The sequence below is a fragment of the Ptychodera flava genome, chromosome 8 (assembly GCF_041260155.1).
Source record: "Ptychodera flava strain L36383 chromosome 8, AS_Pfla_20210202, whole genome shotgun sequence".
Classification (NCBI taxonomy): Eukaryota; Metazoa; Hemichordata; class Enteropneusta; family Ptychoderidae; genus Ptychodera; species Ptychodera flava.
In genome coordinates, this window is record NC_091935.1 from 2,112,545 (window position 1) to 2,129,827 (window position 17,283).

General features: G+C 37.7%; 1 protein-coding gene across 1 annotated transcript in view; it reads left to right on the plus strand.

The window, feature by feature from the left end:
- Positions 1-17,283, plus strand: part of LOC139138172 (receptor-type tyrosine-protein phosphatase kappa-like) — a 36,183-nt gene that overhangs the window by 6,633 nt on the left and 12,267 nt on the right. The window contains exons 4-20 of the mRNA XM_070706423.1: positions 919-1,050; positions 2,523-2,654; positions 3,836-4,129; positions 5,396-5,704; positions 6,479-6,549; positions 6,870-7,110; positions 7,861-8,163; positions 8,449-8,675; positions 10,031-10,091; positions 10,911-11,025; positions 11,952-12,007; positions 12,303-12,571; positions 13,031-13,118; positions 13,298-13,374; positions 14,162-14,198; positions 14,396-14,493; positions 16,999-17,124. Coding sequence (XP_070562524.1) covers positions 919-1,050; positions 2,523-2,654; positions 3,836-4,129; positions 5,396-5,704; positions 6,479-6,549; positions 6,870-7,110; positions 7,861-8,163; positions 8,449-8,675; positions 10,031-10,091; positions 10,911-11,025; positions 11,952-12,007; positions 12,303-12,571; positions 13,031-13,118; positions 13,298-13,374; positions 14,162-14,198; positions 14,396-14,493; positions 16,999-17,124 — 2,636 coding nt within the window. The remainder of the gene's footprint in view (positions 1-918; positions 1,051-2,522; positions 2,655-3,835; positions 4,130-5,395; positions 5,705-6,478; positions 6,550-6,869; positions 7,111-7,860; positions 8,164-8,448; positions 8,676-10,030; positions 10,092-10,910; positions 11,026-11,951; positions 12,008-12,302; positions 12,572-13,030; positions 13,119-13,297; positions 13,375-14,161; positions 14,199-14,395; positions 14,494-16,998; positions 17,125-17,283) is intronic.

A 17,283-nucleotide genomic window follows, 5' to 3' on the forward strand; every position in this document is an offset into this window, starting at 1 on the left:
TTTGTTTGAGCACAGCTAGTAGTTATGATAAGGGATACGGAGGTTCTGCAAACTAAAGGCTCAACGTTCTATGGCACTCTTTACATGCATGGCGTATTGAAAATGAAGGGACAATAGCTTTAACTTTTTACTATATTTTCACCGTTTTTGTTCTTGGAAACGAGTACATTATCTCTTTCTCCTCCTGAAATATGGTGAAACACATAGCATCAGCTTTACAGACACAATGCAATGCATACAACCCAAGTGAGATCCTTGACAAATAATCTAGTCCGGACAAACATTCAGATGTGGACAGCAGTGTCATTGGACAGTCCACAAACATACGTTATGGTAAAATCTTGAACACTGAGCACTTCAACATGATTGTGGAAGTGGAAGTAGCACATGTTTTTGTACAAGTAGAATAAAAACAAAGGAGTTTAACATACGTTGCACAAGTAATGAATAATTCAAAAGAACCAACATCCACAACAGCATACCATTAGTGCATACACTGTACTGATATGACATGATTTCATAACATTCATCGCTATCTGTTATCAAGCTGGTCTTGGTTCAACTCCCTTTGTGTAAAATATTTATAGCTTTACATAGCAATAAAGTATACGTTCTGTAGTTTTGATAAATTATTTCCATGTCACACATCGAATGTGAATAATGTATGGGTTGATTTATTTGCGATTCCCGAAATAACTTAATTTGTTTTTATTTCAAGTCAATTTTCAACAACGTGTTTGAATGTCCGTTTCAACAACGACAACAGAAGATGACGACGACATTAACAGAGCGGGAAAAACATCAACGACAACGACAGCATCAACAACAGCATCGACGAGAATAATGATTGTTGTTGTTGACTATGATGATGATGATCATCATCATCATCATAGTCATTGCTTAACCTTTTCTGTTCAGCGACTTGCGCAATCACCAGTGGAAATCGGATCGACTGTGGTAACAGCAACGATCTCATGAGTTGTCTTGATAGTGGTTGTTGCTATGACGACAGTACGGGGAGTGATGTTCCTAACTGCTATCGAACCATTGGTAAGAACAAACATGTTATGTTACATTGTACATATAAATTAATAGGTATCGCTTATGTAACTCTCCTGTCTTTATTCTTATATCCAAAAATATTCCGAATGAAAATATTTCTGATTAAACTTGCTTGAGAAATCTTCATTGCATCATATACGTTGGTAAATTTACTGATAATGTAGCTTCTGTCTAAAAACCCACAAAATCACACGCTGCAACGATCTCTGAAAACAAGATGGTGCAAACTGGTAGACGCACTTAATATGTGTGACACTACAAAAGCCAAGGTTGACGAATATCTAGAACTGACTGAAGAAGAATCTCTACTAAGGAAAGAAAGAAGGGAAAGACTAAATTTCATGACTGATAATTATGCAAATGTATGGAATATTCTTATCGAATATTAACATGTAATAGGAATAAGCTTAACCAATATTTCCATGTTAGGTTAACAAATTATAATGAAAATATGATTTCTTTGCAAAAACATTGATTTTGAGCAAAATACGTTACGTTATGCGCAACGCCACCTCATTATCATGCGCAGGCCAAATTAAAAAAAACATTATACAGTTTCCCCGCACCAATTAAACAAGATTAGAACTAATTTGGGATAATTGGATGGTGAAGTAATGTCGATTTAATCTGCAAATACAATCTCATCTGCTTTTCTTTTTAAGTCATACACTTGTTTTTATGAGTATTTTGTAATAAAGAAACATTCAGCTACAAGGCACCTAACACTTTTGAGTAATTTGATAAACAAAAAGATCCAATCATGCCAAATTAGTTGCAATCGTGTTAAATTTAACAGGTGTATATATTGGTCAAGAGCATTTCTGTTTGGTTTTATTTCGATTGATTTATTTGATTTAGAAATTTTATTCTAACGAATTTGGGAAATTTGTTTTGTTCCGCTTTGTTTGTTTTTTTGCTTTTGTTTTTTGCCTTACATTGTGGTTTTGTTTTTTGCCTTGTATCCTGTGACCTAAGAGAGAAAGAGAAGTGGTAAATTCACGTGTTTATTTATGCACATGTGAACGGATTAGTTTAGGATAGGGTCATACAATTTGATGCTTCGAGTTTCCGAACAAATCTCTCTTTCCTTTGCCTAACCAACTTACACATTTGTAGGGAATTTGGAGAGTTTATAGAACTTGGAAGATTTTGGACACACACTGCAATCATTGAAAATTCGTGACCATTAGTATGTAGCAACACGCACAATGAAGGAATATGTCATCAGTAGAAAATGTTAATTTTACTCGTTTTTAAACTTTCTGTTGGTTTTTTTGTGCGTACACATTTTAATTGAGAGGTTTGCACATCATAATACTCCACATTGAGGGGTTTTACACCATAATGACTCCACATTGAGGGGGATTAACATTATAGTGATTCTACATTGAGGGGTTGCACATCACAATGGCTCCATAATTTACGCCACACAAACTACATTCTTTATATCAACATTACAGGTTGCGTCGACGGTACGTACTATAACGGAAGTCAGTGTGTGAGTTGTCATTGCAAGCAGCCGTGTGACAAGAATACCGGCGTTTGTCCAGGGAAATGTGACAATGCCCACATTGGGTCAACCTGTCAACAAGGTAATACAATGTTACGGAATCCAGTTTGGCATAGAGCTAGGCACGCCACTTGTTGTGTCAAAGAGAACAGTGGGTTGAAAATTATCGGACTGGAGAATACTCAATCATGGTTCTATTTTGTCATGACGCAATTAAAACTAGACTTTGGAGCAGACATTTTTCTTTAAAATTGAGTAACATTTAAATGCCAGACAGTAGCATCTGCTTCCAATAGCATGTTATCACTATTACTATAGACAGAATGATGTGCATGGAAGAAAGGTACACTTAGTGATGATATGGTCATACGTCACCGACAAATCCCGCAGAGTTGTGAGGAAGATCTCATCAAACTGTGCATCCATTGATGTAAACGTCTCAGAATGCCGAGTCATTCTTAGACTCAATACAATCAGAGTGCCTCGCGACAGCTAGCTTTCTAGTCCGGCACTTCTTTGTGTGAAATGAACCAGTGTACATTCCTGCACAACCTATGATGATACTAATATCATCGTGGCGCGCAACCAATGTTCGGAAAGTGCTGAAGTCGTGGCTTTAGAATTATTTTACCGTTCCCATGATGCAGTGCGCGTAAGGGTATACAAAGCGTACATTACTCGTAGAACTTTTCAACTGTAGGGTATATACAGGTTATGTTACTTATAGAATACTGTGGTAGTTAACACCCTGTTAATATTTTCGTCGCCAATAGATACAACTACATGGGACTTTTTTGACATTGCAAATTTGTGTAATTTTTGTATACTAACATACTGATTTTGTACAACACAAAATCAGTATGTTTTCGTTTTCCTGGGGTGTGTAAACGGTGTTTGATACAGCCCTAGCAATCCAATGTGGGATAACCAGGAAAAGGTCTATAGCCGGGCAGTTTTCGCAGAAAAGAGACGTCACGTCACGTGACGGGGCTTAAAGTGCTAAGCGCTGAGGCGCGTGGCATTTACAAAGTGCTTTCCTTCGGCAACAATTAGGTCATTCGCTATACATTCGTCTGTAATGTTTCCCTGTTTTGTGTCCAATTCATCGAAACTTAGATGCCACATTTGTAAAATGGAGCATGTAGAATCAGTAAAAGAACAGTCCTACATTTTATCACAACTATTCTTTTTTCTGTCATATTCATTTCCCTTATTTCTTTGTTCGCTAATATTTTCTTTCATTTATATTCATCTGTGGTAAAGACGGCACAACTTCAATATTGGATTTCCAGCAAGATTTTACCGCTATAGGAAACAGTGGCCAGCCATCAAGATTTACATGTACCGTTCAGGGCAATGAAATTGACCCCGTTGACATTACATTGACAACACCGACATACTCCTACAGCCATAGTAGTTCGACTGGAGGATCCCATCCAGATTATGAAATTATTAATATGTTTGATGACGTGATTGTAAATAGTAACGACACGGTGACCTGCGTTGTCAATGCAAATGCCGGAGACGATGAAAAGCAAACTACAGCCGCCGCCTATGGTAAGTATGGCTGTTAGGTAAATGTAATTATTCGGTGACTTTTGGTTTTATCTGACTTCTTGATTGTTTCATTTAGTAAGGTTCGTGTTATACGACTTCATCTACTCGGTAAATACTAGATATTGATCGTTATGCTGTCACATGATTCAGGTATTATCTTGTACAGTTCTAGCTCTACAAGGTGTATGGACATAATTGCAACATAATTGCGGTATCAAGGTATAATATTCGGACTCTCAAACTTTTACAATATTCCTTTGTGCCTAACACTTGTGGAACTCTTTTTGAAGCTTATAGAGTAAACAACGTTTTTACCGGCTTAGTTTTGTGAAAATCGGGAATTTTGTTTTCCGCTATACAGAAAACACAAGGGTGGCGGCCATTTTGAATTTCAAATATGGGTAAATATTGAGTAATTTGTAATGCTGACCCCTTCCCCAGATTTTATTCTTCATTGTGAAATACAATGATCGAATGTTTGCTCGAGGAAAGTTTCAGCAAAAGTTTGAGTCTTTCATGTTCCAGGCGTGTAATACATCACTTTCCAAAGGACGATATTTTGTGCGCACAAATCGCGTACATGTACAGTTTTGTTTCTCTCAATTCAAAGTGAAATACAGCATTTCACCTTTGAATAGATTAGCTCAATGTTGGCTTAATCTGTGAAACTTCCGTATTAAAGTCAGTTGAAAATTCAGACAGATGAAATCATTTTATTAAGAGATCAAAATGATGTTAGTTTTGAATTTCATTAACCCTTTCACCACCATGGTTTGGCCCAAATCCATTGTTATCAATGGTGATTTTGGACCTGTTTACAGGGAATTGGGGTAAATAGGTTTACCCTTTCACCACCATGGTTTGGCCCAAATCCATTGTTATCAATGGTGATTTTGGACCTGTTTACAGGGAATTGGGGTGAACAGGTTAAAACGACATGAACACATGATATTACGCAGTACAGAATATTTTGTGCAAAGATTCTGCAATGGAATAGAAAGCATATTTTCAGACCCTAAAAATCTCAGATCGTTTCCGGTCTACGGCTTATGTGGAACTTGTCCAAAAAAAACTAATTTTTTGCTCCCCTTTCTGGATAAAAATTGAAAGGTTAGTATTCCTCCTTAGACGCAAGAAAAAGAATTGCGTGAACTTTGAAATCACATAATCCAGTAAAAATGGATGTATTAAATTTGCTCCTCTAAATCTAAAACCTTCCTGTGGATACACATTTTTCACTCAAGTTTGATCGCATATTTTCCATAGTTCAGCCCCAACTACTGTCGGCTCCGTGGGTGACGGATATCAAGGAAAGAGAAATGACCGTAGAGTGGAAACAATGGAATGAGAACGACGATTATGGAACTGGACCCGTCATCCACTATGAGCTGTGGTACAAGAACACTAGCGACAGTGATTTTGTATTGTATCCGGGGTCTTTTTCAACACCTTCGGCAAATGTGTACAATCTTCAGCCTTACAGGCAATACTCGTTTGCTGTGAGAACGTTCAGAATTGGCGAAGGTGGCGGTGGAGGGTTGAGTCCAGCCGTCACAAATAGCACTTTATGCGACGGTAAGTTCCGAATAACCCTTTTCCTTTCATTTGTCTCTAATGTTGGAAATGCATAAGGCAGGCCCTATGTCTCATCGCTTGCACCTGATCCAATTTGAAATTGTCACTGAGTTGGCTTTCCTTGTACAGGAACAACCGCCACGATACGGAACAGTCAAAGATATCATAATATCCTAGACCTTTCGCCTTTTTCCATAAACGTCAAAGGTGTTACTTTTTTATGCGGCCTTGGCCGTAAGACTGGGTTCACAAAAAACAGTTAGGGGGCTGGAGCAATTCGGGGGATTCGAAAATTTTTGGGGTAGTAGAGGGGGACTTGAAAGTTTTGCTCTGCCTACTATAGGGGGGACCTGAAATTTTTTTGGTTCCCTTTTCTTTACGATTCCAAGGTTTGGTGGGTAATTCAATGAACATTTAATAACATTTTAATGTCATCCGATTGTTCTAATGCTCGTAATAATTAATTAGGAATATGGCTCTACAAACTGCTAGTAGCAGGTAGAGTTGAACATCTGCGAGCAAAACTGCCCAATACATGTTTATTTTTACTCTGCGTGCATTCCTAATAACTATGCAGCTATATGATAATTTGGGGGGACTTGAAAAGTTTTGATCATATAGACGGGGGACTTGAAAATTTTTGAGGGTATCGAGGGGGGATCTGAAAAAAAAGATTTCAATCACGATTCCTCCAGTCCCCCCCCCCCCAACCGTTTTTTTTGTGTGTGTGTGAATTTGTGAGCCTAATTATTTAATCGTGTTTTTGGTCACTAGATCCCCTCGGTTCACCCGTCTTACAAGATGTACACACGATAGGTGAAACCCAGATACGAGTTTCATGGAAGGTAAGAAATGCGTAAAAACGGTACAAGGGCTGTTAACCGCTATCCTTTACCATATTCACATTCCTCGACCACCAGTTAGGGCCGTGGTTAGGGAATAGGGTTAGGTTCAGCATGTTCAGGGTCAATTGGGTTAATGTTCAGAGTTTGCTATCCTAGTACCGTCAAAACGATATTCAAAGTTTTCATGGATTGCTTCTCTATGGCTTTTTCATTGCGTCTTTCCATTTATCTGTCTCTGACCATCCTGCAGAACTATCGTTTCGCCATCAAGTTTTCTCTTACTTATAGAGGCACTGTTCTTTTTATTCAACTTACATTAGGTGATCGACTCCGATTTGCTGCCGGAAGTGTTGCAATGTGACGTCATCACTTCCTATACCATCCACTACACTTCCGGTGACGACTCGTCAGTCCTTGTCCGCGAAGTAAATTCGATGTCGACTACCAGCGTGGTAGACAACTTAGATCCGTGCACACAGTACACTTTCAGCGTAACCATGGAGAACGATGTTGGGCGTGGTCCGAACAGTAATTACATGCACAATACAACATTAACCTCGGGTAGGTCACAGGTTACTTTAGAGGATCTCGTTTTTTACGTCCATGGTCAAATTCCCATATTTTTACAATATTCATTTCGCCTACAACGTGGGGGAGAGAGAGAGAGAGAGAGAGAGAGAGAGAGAGAGAGAGAGCTAATTTTGACGCTTATGGAGTAAATAAAGTTTTCCCCGGACCTAATTTTGCGAAAATCGGGAATTTTATTTTACAAAATAAAGATAACACAGGGCTCTCGGCCATTTTTAATTTCTAATATCGGTAAATATTGGGTAATTTGTTCCAATAGTGCAAAAATTAGTACGGTGACCCCCCTCCCCACACCCTAGATTTTTATTTTTATATTTTGATTTTCAAAGAGAACGGTTGAAAGTTTGTTCGAGAAAAGTTTGAGCAAAAGTTTAAGTCGTTCATTTTCGAAGCGCGAACTATCTTAAGTTATCGTCTGAGATTTTTTCGACTGAAACAAAATCTATACCGTAACATCCAATGTGAAAAATGTTGAGAGTGCCACCTGTGCCAACAATAAAACTTTTCCAAATATCATTGTCATAAGTCAACATGAAATTACTTCATTGATGTAAAATCACATACAATTTGTGAGAAATTTGCCATTATTCAGCATAAATGATATTTCTGCATTATTGTCAAAAGAAGAATACTCTTTCGACAAAGGCAGACTGAATGTAACAATTACAACTTTCATATTAAACAATACTGAAATATGATTACTTCCATCGATAATTTGTAAAGTTCCACAACCTGTTACCAAATTATCGAGCACTCCACTGACGTCTGGAGAGATTGAAGTGAAATGGGAAGCGCCATCTTCCATCGAGTGTCCCTTGGAAGGATACGAACTAACTTATGAACAGTCGACTGACTATGAGTGCGGAGAACTGCGGACATATGCGCCGAAGATTCTAAATACAACTACTCTTGAAGAGACGCTGAGGGCGCTCTATCCGTTCACTGAATACGCCATCGAAGTACGTGCATTTACCAGTGGGGGATTTGGTGCCGCTGAAATCGAGCTTGAAACGACTGAAGAAGAGGGTAGGTTCATGTCAGAGAGTAATAACATAAATAAATGTGCAATTAATGCATTTCATGAGATTTTCGTTGATTTTCTGTATTTCGTTTCAATGTATATAACGTTTTCAAGGATGTTGTATCAGTGAATGTGTTCAGTGAATGTGAAAATCGCCGAAGGAAACTATAAATGCTTGAGCTAAAAAGAGGGGAAAAAATCAAGCTGAGAAAATTTGATCGGAGATTTCTTTGCATTTTGATGTATATGAAATCACGCACTGTAAAATGTTATCTCACGTTTCGATTAAGAACCGTCGGCGCCAGGAGATGTTCTCATAGCTGGCGTTTCGGATAAAGCGCTGAACGTGTCCTGGACAATTCCTGAATGTAGAAATGGTTCGATCAAATCATACAAAGTTCGTTACATGGAAACAGGAAATGAGACAATGGAACAAGAAGTTATTGAAATATCTGTGAACAACATCACCTATAATATCATCGATGGATTACGTCCGAGTACAAATTATACAGTTCAAGTAGGTTTTCCAACATTCTTAGACCCAGTTGTTTTCATAGGTCTGTTCCTGTTTTCTGTTATTTACACCAACGATTTCCCGAAACTCAGAACTTTTCCTGGACCTCCTAAGTAGACAGCTTCACACTAACCCTTTGAGTGCTGTAATTTTTCAGTGAAAATCTAACTGCAACCTTTTACCAATTTTTATGATTTTTTCTGTGATTCTTTTAATAATGTTAGAACAAATGGACATCACGTTTCATTTCCTACAGTTTTTTAATCAAAATTTTGGGAACAAATCTGAAAATAAAATTGACTGAGTTTTATTTTATAAATTGACTTTTACGCTCAAAGGGTTAAGGTTGTACTCGCCTCGAAACTGTAAGACCTAAACGTCTACCCAAACTTTCCAGAGGGACATTTTAAACCATTCTCTTTCAAAATCAACAGGAAGAGTCCATTATACAAATCAGGATATTGGAGAAACAAACATTTACCGAAATTTATAATTCAAAATGGCCGCCATCCCTCTCTTGAAAAAAAGTGACATTTTGATTTATACAGAACCAAGTAAGTGAAAACCGTTCGTTTTCACCAAGAGCCTTAAAAGGACTCCATCAAAGCATATATGATATGATATGATATGATATGATATGATATGATATGATATGATATGATATGATATGATATGATATGATATGATATGATATGATATGATATGATATGATATGATATATCATATATGAGATATAATATGGTATGATATGATTTGGTAGGATAGGATAGGACAGGACAGGACAGGACGGGACGGAGCGGGATGGGATGGGATGGGATGGGATGGGATAGGATAGGATAGGTTAGGATTGGATATGACCAGAAAAAATTTACAGTCCTTATATTTGTCCCCTGGGTAGAGTCCGTATATTTGTCCCCTGGGTGCATCTGCATCCTACCTAAAACACAATTTCAAATGATATATACCGACGTGGAAGTTCTGGATAGCTGCAAATCTCTCTAACGGGGCGTTAGCAGTCGTTGGTGACCCCGGGGAAAGGTTCACAGTGTGACGCAATACGATAAAAAAATTAAGTTTAATGATACGACAGACGAACCAAGCGAACATAGTATATTTCGCCACCATCGCTCGCGTTGGGCGACTATTTCAAGACATACTTAATACCACAAACACACAAACTACTATCCAACATGGGTTTACTTTGGCTAGCCAGCTTTTGTGATCCATATCACAGGATTGACTGTTTTTACAGAAACCTGTTTTTACTCTTGGCCAACTTACTTAGAAACTTGCCTAAAATGCCGACAAAATGTAGCTTGATCTTCAAAATAATTCATGATATATTGATCTTATCGTAGGTGCTAGCTGAAAATGGATGTTGTATTAGTCAACCTAGTATGGCGGCTACTGGTGTCACAGGTAAGAAATTCTTGTGCCAACAGAAAGGTGTTTTGTTTTTGTTTTTTCTGGGACAAATGTTGTATTTTATTGTCATTTCACTGACTGGAGCCTTCGCAAGTGTATTTTAAGTGATGATTGCGGTAAATGGCGGATGTAAATATGATGATGTTGTCGTTTGGTTCCGTGGTGCTTTTGGAGCTTAAACGTATAATTTTTTTCCAAATGACGCGTACTATTAAACAGCATAACTTTGTCCCGCATGGAGAGAACATATTTTGAGGCGGTCATCTCGAACGGCAAAATATTAGTAAGTTTTTGATATCCAGCTTTTGTACTTGTGTTATCTATATCGCCTGCCCAACAGAGTTGGGCACGATTTTACCGACAATGGAAAACCGCGGAACATTTCAATGATCACGTGACCAATCAAACGACCGCCGTTCATCCCGGAGCTATTCGTCTCATACGTGCAGATATGAAAGTTGCAAGTGACAAAAGGAAACGTGTTAACTGTGTTTTGTTTGTGTTTGTTTGTTTTTGTTGGTGATGTTCTGCAATTACGGTACCTTTTTAAAAAAAGGCGATACACTTACATTCATAAAATTATCATAATTTTGTAAAGTGAACGCATCATTTTCTGATTCGTGATTTCATAAAAACTTCGGCAAGAGTGTAGATAAGTAGACACAGAAAGCGTTTCACATTAATCACTTATAACCTAGGGAGTCGTTAGGCTAGGTTTAGGGGTAGAAGTTCATAGCAAGGAGGCCTAAAGACAACAATTTTAGTTTGTTAGTCCCAAAATGGCGTTCACACGACTGACTTCGCTATTGACAGCGACATCACCGGACGGAGGTCTTAGCAGCGGTGTAGTGGCGGGACTGGCTGTCTCTGGATGTCTGTTCCTTTTGCTCTTGATTGCAGCACTTCTCCTGTTTCTGTACGCACGAAGGTAGGTGGTCTGTCTGATTTTAGACGTCATCGGCTAACATGAACATATCGAAATGTCGCAGTTCTGGTCAATACTTTCGCCTAGAGAGTAGGGAGAATGTGTAGGCAACATGAAATTTTAAAATGATTGCGAATTGATTTTGTGACAGTAAAATTAAAGAAAATAGTAAAGGGAAGCTTTTTGAACAGCGTAGCTTGTTATAATTGTGGCATTTTGATGTTTCAGAGATAAGCCAATATTTGTGATATGGATTGAGGATGTTGAGAACATCTGTACATCATTTTGATGGGCCGGGGTCTGTAGTAAATGGTAGTATACCAGTATCTCAAAATATAGAAAGAAAATGGCGTTCAGATAACTGGGAAAGTTCTGTATAGAAAATAATTAAATGATTAAAACATAAAGATTACTAAAACAGTAGCATTAAATTTTGTTACTTGGTTTTCAAGAGCTGCGCTGTTGGAATATTTTGCAAAGCTTCGTCATATCAAAGATGACACATTTTGTTGTCTGCCTCACTTTCTGGTCATGACCGATTACGCGTACGACTTATACTTGATACCGGGCGCTGAACAAAGTTCGCTAGATTTGAATATTTGCCTTCTCTTTCTTGGCTGCTAAACATTCGATGACAATGTTTTTGAAACGAGATGACGCTCAGAGTTTACTAGAATGGGTGCAATGCGCGATTTAGATTACGTGCTGCCTAGGAATTGCTATACTCAAATCTCGTGATGCTACCCGCCTGCTTCATTTTTAGGTATATTTCCATATTTCTAAAATATACTGTTTGGTCAACACACAGCTGTCTAATACATCAAACGGTAAATATATGAAAAAGGTTATAGTAAACAGTATTATATGGACATTTTCGTCTCGGTTATTAATTATTTAATTTTAATAATTCATATACTGTTATCCCTCAGAACTGGCAAGGATTGGAAGGAAGTTCTCCACCTCAAGTCTTCTAAAGACACATCGGGTAAACTGAACATGTTATTTCTTTTGTCGCCGTTGTTTTATATTTCCGTCTCGACCGTCAATGTTTAGACATATCATTTCACAGTAATTCTGTGGACATACATGCTTAAAAATGCGAGAGTCTTGGTTTTGAATATGGTATTCCATGACTGATTCACCCTGACGTATAATGAAGTGCGCTGGAATTGTCGAAAATCTCTCAACCAATATGCCGTAAAGGAATGCCTATTTCTTGGTAAACTACAACAGACCATACACTGAAAACTAACACACTGTTCATTTCCTCCTGATCGCAGCTCTTACGCCATCTACGACGATGTACGAAAACCCGGCCGTTGTTACTCCGTCAGACTACGAGAATATCACCAAAGAGAATGGTAAAAAGTCGCGGTATAGTGGACCAACGACCTCGCTCATTAAAGATGCGAATGCAAATGGCGTCACAGAAAAAGAACACAGTCACACTACCAAAACTCCTAAACCAATAAAGATAGATGAACTGGCGGAATATGTGCAAATGAAGAGAGCTGAGGGCGAAAATTTAGGGTTGCGAGCAGAATATAACGTAAGACTGAAAATAAAATGATTACACTCCGAAAAACAAAATCTTTTCCTGCATGTTGCGCATAATTTGTCTACTTCGCCCCTTCGCGGTGAGGCCTCTCTCTGTGTCGTTAAGTCTAAGTGTTACTAGGGTAGTCTAATTGATGCGTTCTATTATCTTCACACGACGATACGCGGAACCACTAATTAACATTCACTCATTCCATCTCAAAACCTTGTCGCAATTTACTTGGTGTCATTAAATCACTGATCTTCTTCAACTTGATAAATCTGAAATGCATTGCCCTGAGATTATCGACAAACAGTTTCTTAATGTTAGTTTGTTAGTGACGTCAGATAATGACAGGCTTCTTACGAGTACATGAACGACTTGCGAAGGTTTTGCCGCAAGGAAGCATTAGCTCAAGGAAAGCAGTGATTAATTTATGTCGTGTATGTTTTTACAACATTCCTCCTTTAGATGTTACCTTCAGAAAAGACGGGGACCTGGAAGGCATCAGCACATGAAGTGAACAAGGTCAAAAACCGCTTTGTGAACATTGTTGCATGTAAGCTATGGAATTAATTGTATTCCTCTTCCTTTCTGTGTTTTTGTACTTCTTTCGCAACTCAAAAAGTGTCAGAAATTTATCGCTGACGTGACGTATCAACGAGAGTTGTTCTCAGGAATTATTTGATTCTATATTCAAAACAAACATTTACTAAATCTTCACATTATTGCCGACAGATGATCACTCAAGAGTTGTCTTGGAAAATGTGGAAAACATCCCGAATTCAGACTACATAAATGCAAGTTATATCGATGTAAGTAAGCAGAGTTTCTGTTAGCGATATTTGACGAATGCAGGACTGAGTTTAAAGCTCGACCTTAAAGCTCCATAAGCTGTATCTTTTGGCTACTTTTTCAGAACTTTTGTTTTGTGGTTTCCCTACACTTTCTGCATTGAATCCCTAAACTGTAATTAAATGCCAAGTATTTTGCATATCAACACAACCTATATGAGTAAAATCTCCATTGTTATTGTTGAAAATTGTATTCAAGTCCGGACTAGAATTCATTTGTAAACAATAAACAATGATCACTACACACATACAAGCTGTGTTGACAAAAGAATACTCGAAATTTCAGCATGACAAATGGATTAGGGTCAGACACGGTAGTTGACACACAGAAGCAGAATACTGAAATACTTGCCACAAGTTACAGCTTAAGTCCCTTTATAATTGTTCTACAACTTGAACATCGGTACAGTAATTTACATATACGATCTTTGTTTAATTATGTTCTGTTCTTATGGGGATGGTCCCTTTCAGTTAATAAATTTAAGAACATTTCTATAATCATAAAATATGAGGGGATTTTTGAAACCTATAAGCATGGATTGACCAGAAAGTAAGTGCTGCGTGATTTATTGGAAACAACATGGCATGTACCCTTACTCCAGTCCTGCATAGTAGGCCTACCAGGACGACTGTTCACATTTAATACAGCTTTATATTATAAATCCTCTTCAAATTCTCGGAAGCTGAGAGACTTCATTCAATATGCAAGTCACGTAACTACAAGCTCTCTTTGACAACTTTACAACAGGGTTATGGTAAAAAGAAGGCATACATCGCAACGCAAGGTGAGTTTTTTGAAATAGTTTGACATAGTTTGAATGTCTTTGAACTCTCTTCAGATATGAGCAACATGAATATTACGAAACAAGCAAATTAGTAAGAGATGATGAACATACAAATGAAATCTCTCTCTCTCTCTCTCTCTCTCTCTCTCTCTCTCTCTCTCTCTCTCTCTCTCTCTCTCTCTCTCTCTCTCTCTCAGGTCCCAAACCCGAGACTGTTGACGACTTTTGGAGAATGATCTGGCAAGAGAAAACGGTGTCTATATTGATGGCAACCAATTTGGTTGAACACGGCAAGGTAATGGCACATATCATTAGTTCACGTGTAGTGGTAGATTTTACATTTTTCCAAAGTCTTACATTGAAAATACGGACAATGGTTGCAACTGTTACTGTTATTTCTCATTATTTTTGTTCAGGAAAGTCATAAATATTTTCTTCTTCTCCCCTAAGTTTTTTGAGATTCAAAGTATCAGTGCATAAGGCATTGTTATTAAATTTTGATGTAGGGTGTTTACAATGAACTGAAGTTCGGACTAAATTTCAGTTTTTCACAATATATTAGTCATAAGAAACAAACAGACTCTGTCGACAAGTTGGTCGCTGAGCACTTGACACGATTTTGAAGTGGAGGAAGGGTACCCATAAATATTGAACAAAAGCAGAGGAAAACACATTTTAAGCCAATATAGAATTATTTAAAAGTTGCAACACATGTGGGAACTTCCATGAGACAAATTTATGCAGGATAAGAAAAAATGTTGAATGTTTTAAAAGTTCTTTGAAGACTTACCTTTTTACTGAGTTTTATCAACTGTGATTTTTAGCCATTTTGCTCATTTTACGCGGTTTTTACTTCTTTTTCTAAATTTCTTTGCGATATTTGTGACTTTTTATTTTAAAACTACCTTTGCTCTCATTTTAGTCATGTATTTTTTTTTCTTCAGTCATGTACAGCTCGCTGAGACGTATGTGTAGTGCGCTTTAAAGAAGTTTTTAATAATAATATAATATGATAAGAATTGTAATTTTCATGATTTCTGAAGAAAATTGCATTCGGAGGTTACAAGGTGTAAATAGACTGTCTTGATGTTATTGTCTATAGGTATACATTATGACTTGAACTATTTATTCTATTCAAACTAGACGTAAAGAATACAAGACATGCCATAAAAACCGAGACATACATAAATACGTCATCGTCGCCCTTTCATGACTTATTGACGGTTCCTTGTCCACAAACTTGATTTTTCGACCTGTCGATATCGATTTCACAAACAGAACATTTCAAAGGATCGCAGAGATATCATTATAGAAATAACGGGCGACGCGCTGACCATTAACGTTTATTTGTGGGCAAGGGCGAGAGGAAAGCCAAAAATTAACGGGCGAGGCTTGCCGAGCCCGTTAATTTGGCTTTCCTCGAGCCCGCGACCACAAATAAACGTTAATGGTCAGAGCGGAGTCTGTTATTTCCATTATATTATCAGCTAACCCAAGAAAACCGTAAAAATTTCCGAAATTTCAGGAGCGAACGACAACTGGGCCCTAGAACTGAGCAATACGCGACGCACTGTTACGCGCGCTGTAAAATGTTGGGAAATCTAGAAATATTTTCAGAAAAAGGTATCTCAACTAGGCCCACAGGTGCTCCATTTTATTTTGTGATTGATTATGAATTACGTTTGAGCTGTAAAGTTACGATACTTTGAGTTGTTAATCTTATTATTCATATTCACGGGCATATAAACAGACCATTACTGTGTATTTGTGGTCAGTCACGTGGTTCAGCTTGACCAATCAAAATGCGACAGACAGGGCATGGTAATATAATGCTGAGTAAACGCTGGTATTTTTATCGCCTGTTACTTGTATGATCATTTCATATAGTCATTACCAAGTGAAAGAGATTGAACGAGGCATCGTCGATTATCATACCAGGTTTCTGTCCATACTTATTTGACATTGTCTATTCTGTACTCTGACTGGCGATTAGATTCTGTACTCTGATTGGCGATTAGATTCTGTACTCTGATTGGCGATTAGATTCTGTACTCTGATTGGCGATTAGATTCTGTACACTGATTGGCGGTTAGATTCTGTACTCTGATTGGCGATTAGAGAGCATAACCAGTTTTCTGAAATTTCAAACCGATATGTTATTATTGCCGAATTAATTCTAGCAAGCACTAAGGTAGAACGCGCCTCGGGGACAGATGTTCGGACCCTTAAACTTTTACAATTCTTTTCTGATATACCACTTGTTGGGACTCGATTTAAAGCTGTTGGTGTAAGAAAACTTTCCACCGGCTTAGTTTTCGAAATTCGAACATTTTATTTTTCTCAATAGAGTTAACATGGATGGCGGCCATTTTGAATTTTAAATATCGGTAAATCTTGGGTGATTTGTTACTCTAGTACCAAAATTTCCAAGGTGACCCCTGATTTCTAGTTTTGATTTTGAAAGAGAATGGTTGAAAGATTCCTTAAGGAAAGTTTGAGCAAAAGCGTAAGTCTTTCACTTTCAAGGCGCATAGGCCTACTACCTTAAATTCAATATTCTTTTTTGTGAATGAAAACTCTGACTCATATTTAAGGTTGTGTTGACAAGTTGAAAACGAGGCATTTCTTCACGACTTTTGTAGTAGATTGAGACTGGTTGACACAGGAATATTCATCAAAAGTTTCAGCAAAATTTAGCCTTAATGATTTAATTAACTTTGTTGATTTGTTTGTCTCAATGGTTTTCTTTTGTGTGTAATTACTTAGCTTCGCTAACACCTAGACACGTTGCTTGTTATAGACAAAGTGTGTGCAGTACTGGCCTGATATCGACGAAGGAGAGAGGGTCTGTGGCCAGACACTGGTCAAGCATGTAGGCGAAGAAAGGTTTGTTGATGCCGTGATCAGAACTTTTCACATTCAAAACGTAAGTATAGCCTACATGCCCCTTTACAAGTACATAAGTATGGGGAGAGGGGTTGAAATTTTGCAATTAGAAATATAATTTACATGAACATTACTGCAGTAGGTGCCTATTATCATTTTAAAGGAATAATTATAGTTTTGTTAAATTTTAGTACACAGG